The following is an 11212-nucleotide window of genomic DNA, read 5'->3' as shown; positions in this document are numbered from 1 at the left end:
AATTAAACCTGAATAACTAGGAATATAGCAACATCGTTTCTTCATAAAGGTGAACTGCTCAAGTGTGAGCAGTTCAATAATCAAGAGACAGTAGCAAGAATGAAGAAGGGCAACAAGCATTTGGTTCAATTAACAGTATCTTATTCCCATTTTTGTCTATACCAACCTTACTTTTGCCTCTCATCTGCTTTTCACACAATAAACACTGAAATGCGTAATAATAGACTAGGGGCTTGAAATCTAAAATTTAAATTCTAGCAAAATAATGTTAAAGTAGTGATTCTTGGCTCTCCCTGGTGGCACAAAGGGTTAAAGCACAGCACTATGAAGCTAGCTGCTGCTGATGCTAGCCACAGCCTCTACTAGCCACAGCCTCTACAGCACCAGTTCGATCCCTGGCCAGGGAGATGACCCAACCGGGGGAGGCAGACCTCTCTTGTCTTGCCCATTAACCTCTGTCAAAAACCTCTGACAACAAACACTCCTATCACTACATGTATTTGTCTCAGAGAACACTGAATTCTCTCTCCAAATAAATACCAAACGCTAAGGCAAATCTCCTGGTATTATAAGTGATTTCACACTATTTCGCTAGGAAAACATACAACTGATGCCTCAAAAAAGTAGATGGAGTAGACTTTTAAAATTTTTCTGAGATCTTGCCCCCTCAGCAGTGTGTTTCAGTAGATCTGCCTGTTTTGCTCCCCACTCTGTCTCTGGTGGATCCCCTCACCATCCCCGCACCTCTGGCCTGTACCCCAATTCTATATGCATAAATAAATATTTTTAAAAACTATGATTCTCACTGAACTTAGCTTTCAAGCCTCTGATAGCTCCAGTTTTCAGCTTATTAATGCCAACAAATTTCCATGTTAGAACTTTAGTATAAAACTATATTACTACAAATGTTTACAGGATCTACAGTGCTCCAGAAACAGAGAACTCCTCAGGTTTAAGTCAAATATCCATGTCACAAACTTTAAAAATGAGAAAATAAAAAATATATAGAATATATTTGATAGATCTGATTTTATTTTAGAGAAAGAAATTTGAAAACAAAAGTCATGCCTTCTAAGCACTACCAAAAGTTCCTTTGGTAGTGAACGCTGAGGTTAATAGCAAAAAGGCAACATGGATCTTCTTACACAGCAATCTGTCACACAGGGCTTGCCCCAGAGTCAACCACAAGGAGATGTGACCTCTTAGAAATGCCCTACCCATCAGAGAAATCAGCCTCTAAGTTCTCTTCTCTAAACTACATATTCTAAGATGCTGTAACACTCCAAATCACATTACTGAAACGTTCATGCTTTGATTTGGAATAAGGGTATTGTCTCAACCTTTTAAGAAGGTGTAGAATTACTGATAGACACCAAAGAAAGTATGAGTTATACTTTTCTTGACAAGTTATTTTCTCACAGTAGTTTTTAGACACTTAAGTTAATAAAAGAGCATTTTTATAAGCTATAGGTTTAGAAGTGATTTGGAGTCTTTTTTCTTTAAATAATAGAGTCATGGTTAAACAACTCTCAAAGAGAAAAAATGGGCTTAAAAAAAACATGTTATTCCAAAAATATTTTGAGAAAGATCTCAATATACCTGCCCTAATAAAAAGCCACAGTAATCAAAATACTATGGTATATCAGTACAGACATAAATATTAGAGAAATAAAATAGAAATTTAGAAGTAGGTTAATTAGTGTCGGCATAACCAATCAACAGATTGAAAAACAAGTCTATATGTTACCTGACTTAATGACACCAAAATAAATTCCAAGTAAATTAGCAATCAAAATTTCTTCATCAAGGGGAGATGTGCACTCCTTTTTCATTATAGCACTATTTACAAAAGCCAGCTTCTGGAAACTACCTAACTGTCCAATGGCACTCAAATAGATTTTTAAAAATGTGGTGTACAATGTCACACTGTGAAAATGGCCTATATCAAAAGCCAGGGACAAGTGTTGAAAAGGATATGGCAATTAAGAGATTTTTGTACACTGTTGGTGGGAATGTAGACTGGTCCGGCCTCCAAAGAAAACAGTATAGAGATTTCCCAAAAGATTGGAAATAGATCAATCATCTGATCACTAGTCCAGCCTCTATGGAAAACAGCATAGGGATTTCTCAATAGATCAAACATATAATCCAGCATATGATCCAGCAATTTCACTGCTAGGTATGCATCCAAAGAGTGCAAAAACACTCATTTGACAGAATATATATTCACTCTTACATTCACTGCAGTACTATTTATAATAGCCAAACTACAGAAACAAAGCAAGTACCCTAAGACAGACAAGTGATTAGGATGATGTGTTTTATATGCCCAGGAATACTACTCAGTAATGAAAAATAATAAACTCCTGCCATTGCAAAAAACATGTATGGAACGGGAGGGATTTATGCTAAGCCAAATAAGCCAGAAGGAAAAAGATAAATGCGTCACTTACAGGTGGAATACACAGAAACAAACCAAAGGATCAGATAAAACCGAAACAGTAACAAACTCAAGAAATTTGACTGCAGAATTGAGGCTATATAAGAAGCAGAGACAAAAGGAGAAGGGAGCAGAACAGACTATGGTGGAGGACTTTTGGTGCCTTGGTGGCAGATGTAGTATGACAGCATATACCTGAAAGATGTATATATACCTCAATACCTCTAAGTCATATACAATGTTCTAAACTACTGTTACCTCAAAAAAAAGTAGTATATATACTTAATTGAATACTACTCAGAAATATTGCCATTGCGACAACACAGATGGAATTGGAAAGAGATTATAAACAAATAAGGAGAAAGACAAACATCAGGTGGTACCATTTATATGTAAAATACAGAGAAATGAAGCAAAGGAATAAACTAAACAAACTAAAACAAGCTCTAAAAATCTAACCGCAGAATTGATGTGACCAGAAAGGGAAAGTAGGGAGTGGGGAGCAAAGTGTGGAGGGGCTATGCTGGATTATGGTGCCTTGAGAGCGGATGTGGTGTAACATACATCTGAAAAGGTATGGACCTGTAGCTCTGAATGCTATATGGTGGTGTATGCCAACATTACCTCAATTTAAAAAATATAAAAAATAAATTTAAATGTTCTCATAAAGTAATAACTATAGAAAAGGAAAACATATACATTTATATAATCTTATATTGGACAAGGCCTTTTTAAGTACAGCAACAATTTGCAATGACTAATTTAACTTAAAAAAAAACTGGTTTCATAAAGCAAGTAACACAAAATAAGAAAAGGTTAGGAAAAAATGTCCTAGCTATTTGTGACCATTTATTATGGCCCTTAATATGGAAAGGTGTCCTTCAAAAAAAAAAAAGACAGATACTGTCTGAATTCACTCATATGTGAAATACTAAGGGATACCCTGCAGAATTCTGCAATTCTGCAATTAGTGCAGAACTGTGGCTACCAGAGAGGGAAGGCCTGGTATGAGGAACAAACAGGGAAGGATTATGAGGAAGAATATAAGTGGTGAGTATGATGTGGTAACATATATCTGAAAGGTATGAACTTATACCTTTTTTTTAACATTTACAAAGTGTTTTAAACCAATGTTCCTAATTTTTTAAAAAAGGCAATTTTTAAAATTAGCAAAAAAAAGTACTTCAAATCAATAAAGGAATACTTCAATTTATAAAAGAAGAAATAATTCATAAAATAAAAAAAAATTCAACTTTCCTGACAATCAGAGATACAAATTATTATGATTCCATTTTCAATAAATAAGGCTTTAGCACATTTACAAAGCCCACTACTGTTTGGGTATAGGAAAACAATACTCAGCTACTATGTTGGTGGAAGTTTAAATTAATATAACCTTTCAATGAATCAATATAGATAAATATCTTTAAAAAGTCCAACACCTTTAACAAAGTAGTTTCTCTTGGCAGAAATTAATTCAAAGATGGTATTTGTTTTCCATAGCTGCTATCACAATTTAACACAAACTTGGTGGCTTAAGATAATGGAAACTCATTCTCACAGTTCTGGAGGCAAGAAATTTGAAAGCAAGATGTCAGTAAAGCCACACTTCCTCCAGGGGTTCTAGGTGACGTTCGTTCCTTGCCTGTCGTTTCTGGTGGTTTCCAGCATTCTTTAGCTTGAGACCACATCACTCCAAACTCTCATCTTTACATCCCCTTCTCCTCTTCTGTGTGATTCATCTCTTTGTCTCTCCTTTATAAGAATATTTATGATGGGATTTAAGACCTATATTCATATTCCAATATCATTTGCTCATTTTATGATCCTTAGCCACATATACAAAGACCCTTTCCCAAATAAGATAATATTCACAGCTTCTAATGATGTGACTTAGCTAGTTCTCAAAGGGTGTGGGGGATGTCTGCCTACCATAGAGGGTAATAATGAATCACCACCTAAAGATGTTATTCCAGCACTATGTATAGCTGAAAAAATGAAATAATCTAAGTGTTTAACAGCAAGGTTTCAGTTAAACAAATGAGAGTGCACTCATATAGTGAATACTCAATCATTTAAAATAACACTGATGTTGGGCCCTCCCCGGTGGCGCAGTGGGTTAAAGCACAGCACTAAGAAGCTTAAGCCACTTCCTCATGAGTTCGATCCCCGCCTGCCCCGGAGGAGATCCACATGGTGTGGCAGACCTCTCCTGACCCGCCCGCTGCTCCCCTCAGCAGTGTACTTCGTTCATCTGCCTGTTCTGCTCCCCACTCTGTCCCTGGTGAATCCTCTCACCCTCCGCATCTCTGGCCTGTACCCCAGTTCTGTATGAATAAATAAATAAATCTTTAAAAAAAATAAATAAATAAATAAAAAACACTGATGTAAATCATACCAATTATATACTGTTGCATTTTTTTAACAGTAATAATTACTGCAGGCAAGATTTATTGACAGACGCTAAAATCAGTGGACAAAAAGCTCAGTACAAAAAAGGATATTTGTATAGTATTAATGTGTCTCCCTCAAGATATTTGTTCATTGCAAAAGGAAGAATAGTAACTTCACAATTCAGAAAGTGAGAAGATACCAGCCTACACATGTTTTCCAGGTTAGTATTACCATCAGTAAGGTATATCAGCATTGGGGAACCAAAGGGCGACTGACTGCTAAGACACATAACTTCTGCCATATACTTGACCAAATGCATAGCTTCTATCTAATCAAGAGAAAATATCAAATGAACTGAAACTAAGGGATAATTTGACAAAATAACTGATTCGTACTCTCCAAAAATGTGAAAATCATGAAACTGAGGATCCACTACAGATTGAAAAAGACAAAGGCTATGTGATCAACAAATGCAATATGTGAATCTTGAATAGGATACTAGAAAATAAAAAGGTCACTAGTGCAAAAACTGGTAAAATTTTAACAAGTTAAAATTTACAGTTTAATAATATGGTTAAGTATTGTACCTAATGTTAATTTCTAAGTTTTGATCATTATACTATGGTTACAGAAGAGGTTAACTTCAGGAGCCACTGGAGTGAAATTGTATAGGACGCATGGTTTATTTTGTAGCTTTTGTACAAGTTTAAAATTATTTCAAAATTAAAATTTTTTTTAAATTTTGTAGCATGACAGTGATCATTTTATTGTGTTCTTGATTCTGAGGGTCAATAATATGAGGGACACAACAAGAACTATTTGTCTCAAGTTTACCATAAGGTGACTGCATTTCATGGGAGGACGCTGGTACAGCTTAACTGGGGTCTCACTTTGCCTATTCTCTACTGGTCTGTGCTGTGGATATAACAGGGTTGTTCCTTTGTATCTGGTGCCTACAATGAGACAGAGGGAACATCCTGTTGTATTAGTTGCCTAGGACTGCTATAACAAACTACTATGTATTGAGTGGCTGAAAACACTGTGAATTTATGCTCTAACATTTCTGAAAGTTGGACATCTAAAATGGTAGGACATGCTCACCTGAAGTCTAAGGGAGAATCCTTCCTTGCCTCTTTGTAGACTCCAGTGGCTAAAGAAAATCCTTGGCATCCCTTCGCTTATAGCTATATTGCTCCAATACCTTATCTCTGTCTTCACGTGGCTTTCTTCCCTGTGTCTTGATGTCTCTGCATCTTTCCATGGTTTCTCCTCTAATAAAGAAACCCGCCATTGGATTTAAAACCTACTCTAACCCAGCATGATCTCATTGTAGCTAGTTAACTGCATCTGCAAAGATCCTATTTCCAACTAAGATTACATTCTGAGATTCCAAATAGTAGTAGTGACGGAATAGTACTAAACTCACTATACAGGGGAACTGGCTAGCATGAGCTTACCTCTGTACAGAGGTAGACCCAAACATATCTCAGCTCCCAATACCAGATCCAGAAAGAAACAATTATGTATGAAGGAATTTCATACATATCAAAGCCCAAGCTAAAGAGCTGCAGTATCTGATACAGGTTCTTGTAATTCTAAAATGTTAGACATTCACTTCACATAAGACAAATAGATATAAGAATTTTCAGAGAAATCAGAGGCTCTTGCTTGGAGTCAGTCTAATGACCAAGTAATACCAGATGACCATTTAAATGTGTTTGGAGCATCCAACAGCACTGCCAAAAAATACCAAGTGCTTCCTAGTACCCAAAATTGTTACCACTATGTAAGTAAATTAAAGGTACTCCATATACTTTTGGAAGAAGAAGAGTAAGAAGAGAAGGTGGAAAAGAAGGCTAGGGATGAGGGGAGAAAGAGAAGAAGAAGACAGAAGGAGAAAGAAGAGGGGGGAAAATCAGGGAAGTGGATAAGTACAGAATTAATTGGCTGGTCTCTAACAGCAGGGCTGAAAGCGCACAGGAAATAGGACTTAAATAAGTAATAAACTTTTCTGAAAGGGTCTGAAGAAGACTGAGTGAGATACCTCAAGGGATGACCCTAGACTGAGTTAGGTACCTCAAGGGTAACCCTATGTTGTTAGGGGACTCTGCATAAATTAGGTGTCCTGAGGCATCCAAGACACACAGAAAGCAAGGTCAAAATAGACACCCTGTGTATTCCCTGATTTTTCACTGCCCTACCTCTCTCTTCCTTGAGGAGAGAAGCATATGCAAGCTCAGGGTAAATCCTACCAAACCTGATTACTGCCCCTAAAGAAAAGTTAAACTCACAAAGAAAAAGAAACAATAATTGAATTGGCAATTTTACTTTAAATATTCTATGACTGAGATAATACAAGATACATGTATCAGTTTTACTTACCAACAATTTCTTCTGCCGCAGTAGTCAAAGCTAGAAATTTTTTTGTATTTTCCATCTCCTCATTACTTCGCAAAGCTTCACTATTTTTTGCAGACTAAGTAAAGAGATATGAAAGTTTAAACATGGGTAAAGAAGGCAAATACACTCACTGATTTAATTCCAACATGGTTTCTAATCATAAAAGCAAGTTTATATGTTTATGTAAATAAAAACAAGAAGGCTCAGGTAATTTTTATTTCTTTAGTTAGGAAGTCTTACAACGCTTCCTGTTCCCATAAAGTTGTTAGTATTCCCAAAAAGAGTTAAAGTATATATCTATCATTATATGATAATTACCTGGTTTCAAGTTTCTATTTAATATTTCTGTAACTAATGGGTAACCCAGAGGAATACCATCAAATTATAATTTCAGATTAATCTGTTTCCCCAAAAATAAAAAGTTGCATTCGATCAGAATAAGTTATAGATATTTTCAAAGTTTACACAGGCTATTTCTCTAGTTTGAAGCATAGCATTTTGTAGATTGCTTTATTTCCAACCCAGTGGTATTCATGGGAAACTATTTAACTTCTTCATTACTTCATATTGTCATGCAGGAAATTTCTTCAGAAGTCAGTCAATTGATCAAGGACAAATTTATCAAAAACAACCAATCAGTTATTATAATGCTCCTTACCTTACTTACAAGTGTTACTTGAGGGGTAATGTTCAAATCTGAATCAATGGCTATATATCAAGTCAGTACCAAATCTGGTCAACTTCTACCCCTCACTACTACAGAGAATAAGAGGTGCAATAATGCCAAGGAAAGTTAGTTGAGCACTAGAAATTTATTGAGACAGAAGGGAATAGAGCATGATCCTAGACCCTGAGCACTTTACAGCTTCCTGAAGACAGTTTGACCAGCATATGAAACAGAGTACTCTCCCATTAGTTAGTAACAAAAGTTCATTTAAATTATGATGGAAAACAGAGGGTTAATATTTTATATATTTGTGTATTTATCTTCAAATTGTAAACCTGCTGAAGAAAAAGTAGACATATAGAGTCAAAAGTAGGCACCAAAATCCCTTTCTATGCCTGAGATGTAGGAGACCCAGACTGAGAGAGACCTGCTGGGCTTCCAGGAGAATGAGCACCACAGCACAGTGAGTGCCTGACAGCTGGAATACTGCAGTTACCTACTTCAGTTCCAAAAGGTAATTTCTTCACTTCACCCCTCACACATGTGCAAACCACTGTCACTCTACCCACAAAATAAATCAACAAAAGCAGACCGCATTAACACTATCACAATCCATGGTTTTCTTGTATCTTAAGAAACTGTTTCTTACGTGTCAATATATGGTTATAGAATTCTTACCTTAAGTTCTTCCCACAGTTTTATTCTCAATTCTAGACCTTGCTTCTTAATTTCCTTTTCTCTATTTTGTCTTTTCACCAATATCTTATCAAGTTTCTTCATCTTCTGAATAGCATCTTGAAGTTGAGAATCTATTGATTCAGGTTTATCTATATTGTGTTAAGATAGAAATAAGTTTGAATTTTAATAAAAGTTTTGCTGTGTTTTGTTTTCACCATCTTTACCTTCATTCAATAAATGTTTATGACTGATGGTAATACCATTGGTATCATTCATTTTGATTTATAAGGTGCTTTCATGTATTTTTCATATAATAACCTAAAAAAACCTGTGAAATAGACAGCCAGGTCCTTTCAAAAAACTCAAAAATTGGGCCCTCCCTCATGGTGCAGCAGGTTAAAGCACAGCACTGAGAAGTTAAAGCCACTTCAGCATGAGTTCGATCCCTGCCCCGGACGTGATCCACATGGCATGGCAGACCTCTCCTGACCCGCCCGCTGCTCCCCTCAGCCTGTTCTGCTCCCCGCTCTGCCTCTGGTGAAGCCTCTCACTGCCCCTGCAGCTCCAGTTCTATCTGCATAAATAAATAAATCTTAAAAAAAAAAAAAACCTCAAAAATTTTAACAATGAACTAGAAGTAGGTCACATGTGATTTTAAATCCCAGATTCTTACTCATCTTCATTCAACTACACCATCCTCATTCATAACCAGCAGATAAGGAATAAGACAAAGACACAAACCAAAAGCTGCTTTAGACTAACAGAAAGAGAAGGCCTATTCACAAATAGCTATAGTAAGAAGTAGCATGTCAAGGACACAAAGTGGTTCCAACATAACAAAGTAAATTCAGAATATTATTCCATGTAATTGAACAACTTTTTTTTCCATGTTCCTTCTGTCTGTTCTATATGCTTCAAGTACCTTAAAAAAAATTTCTGAATTCTTAATAATAGCAATTTATTTGAAATTCAGAACAAAGGCATTATCTCATTAATAATGAGTGTGAATTGTGTATTATTGTTATTACTTCATAAATTAGTAAATTGAAGTTATCTGAGTTATATGCAAGTATTTGAGGTTGTCTGAGTTATATGCACACAGATATAAGTAGCAAAAAGCAGGTATCTGTCTGACTCGGGAAATCAAAGTTCTTAACCAGCAGTCAACATTTCCTCTATGAAATTTAACCAAAGACATAATCTGGCAATGAGCATAAATATCCAAACACCAAAGTCATAGTCAACCCAGCTTATGTTATTAGATGGCATATTATTCTAAGAAAGGCCAAATTTTGCATGTTTTGAAAATTCACTGATGTTTCCCTATATAGTGCATATCACTTCTTTAAGGAAAAGGGGGTATTCTAGAGGGAATAAGTTTAATCACAAAGAATATTGATCTTATTAATAAGGAGGCTCTCCAAACCTTATTGCTTGTGTAATTTAAATGCAACACCCTCTAGTACTAATTTTCAACTACCCATCCAAGCATTCTTAGGTTGCATAAACATAGGTGGTCTCTATAGCATACTTTTTTTTTTTTTAAGATTTATTTATTCATACAGAACGGGGGTACAGGCCAGAGAGGCGGAGGGTGAGAGGCTTCACCAGAGACAGAGTGGGGAGCAGAACAGGCAGATCCGATGAAGTACACTGCTGAGGGGAGCAGCAGGCGGGTCAGGAGAGGTCTGCCGCGCCATGTGGTCACCTCGGGGGCAGGCGGGGATCAAACTCATGCGGAAGTGGCTTTAGCTTCTTAGTGTAGTGCTTTAACCCGCTGTGCCACCAGGGAGGGCCAAAATACATTTTTTAATAACTCAGACAGTACTGTAACAATATGAAAAAACAGAATGAAAGCTGGGTCAAAAGCTAATCTCAACTCAACAGTTCTCTGGTAACTATAATCCAGAGTCACCAGTCCTTACTTTGAGAGCTCATCCCAAACGTAATAGATATGAAAACTTCTCAGACATTATAATCTCAGCTTCCCTTTACAGAGTTAAAATATATTAGGACCCCAAAATTCTTCTGGTTTTTTTGGTTTTGTTTATGTTAGTTACATCTATTGATAACTACCATGTTAGAACACTAAACAAACATGTTTGAAGCATTTTTTTTTTACAATATTTAAAACTAATAAAGAGGAAGTGTACATGACAAATGGGGATAGCACATGATCCAGGGGGCTGCAGCATACCTGCACAGAAGAGAGGATGGGTGACAACAGGGGTGTAAGGTGGGACTAAAGAAGATTCGGAGGGACATAATTGAAACACCCCCAAACCCCCAAAATGCAAACCTGCTCAATGTAGACAATGTAACAATTTTTCCAAGCAGTTACTCCAATTTGGAGTCATTCCGGGCTCACCATCAACCTGACACCCTGAGTAAGGACATAACTAGGAACAGACTGTTTTAAAACAAAAGATTTGTTTCTTAAAGGAAAACATGCAGAGTATATCGTTTTGACATGAGTTTTTAGAATGGGCTTATGGAAGGAGAGGAAAATCGATCATGTCTGAGACAGCTTGTACAGGTCTGAAGGAGCCCTCCCTGGTGGCAAAGCGAGTTAAAGTACAGCACTAAGAGCCACTTCAGCATGAGTTCGATCCCACCTGCCAAGGAGGTGATCC

At 36.6% G+C, this 11212-nt stretch overlaps 1 protein-coding gene across 1 annotated transcript in view; it reads right to left on the bottom strand.

Annotated features, from left to right (window-relative positions):
• Positions 1 to 11212, bottom strand: part of FSIP1 (fibrous sheath interacting protein 1) — a 178382-nt gene that overhangs the window by 149500 nt on the left and 17670 nt on the right. The window contains exons 5-6 of the mRNA XM_004687565.2: positions 8580 to 8728; positions 7217 to 7310 (exon numbers count right to left, since the gene is read on the bottom strand). Of these exons, the coding sequence (XP_004687622.1) occupies positions 7217 to 7310; positions 8580 to 8728 (243 nt within the window). The remainder of the gene's footprint in view (positions 1 to 7216; positions 7311 to 8579; positions 8729 to 11212) is intronic.

This window comes from Condylura cristata, unplaced genomic scaffold, assembly GCF_000260355.1.
Source record: "Condylura cristata isolate star-nosed mole 26May11 unplaced genomic scaffold, ConCri1.0 scaffold00023, whole genome shotgun sequence".
NCBI lineage: Eukaryota > Metazoa > Chordata > Mammalia > Eulipotyphla > Talpidae > Condylura > Condylura cristata.
This window is presented reverse-complemented; position numbering and strand designations above follow the sequence as displayed.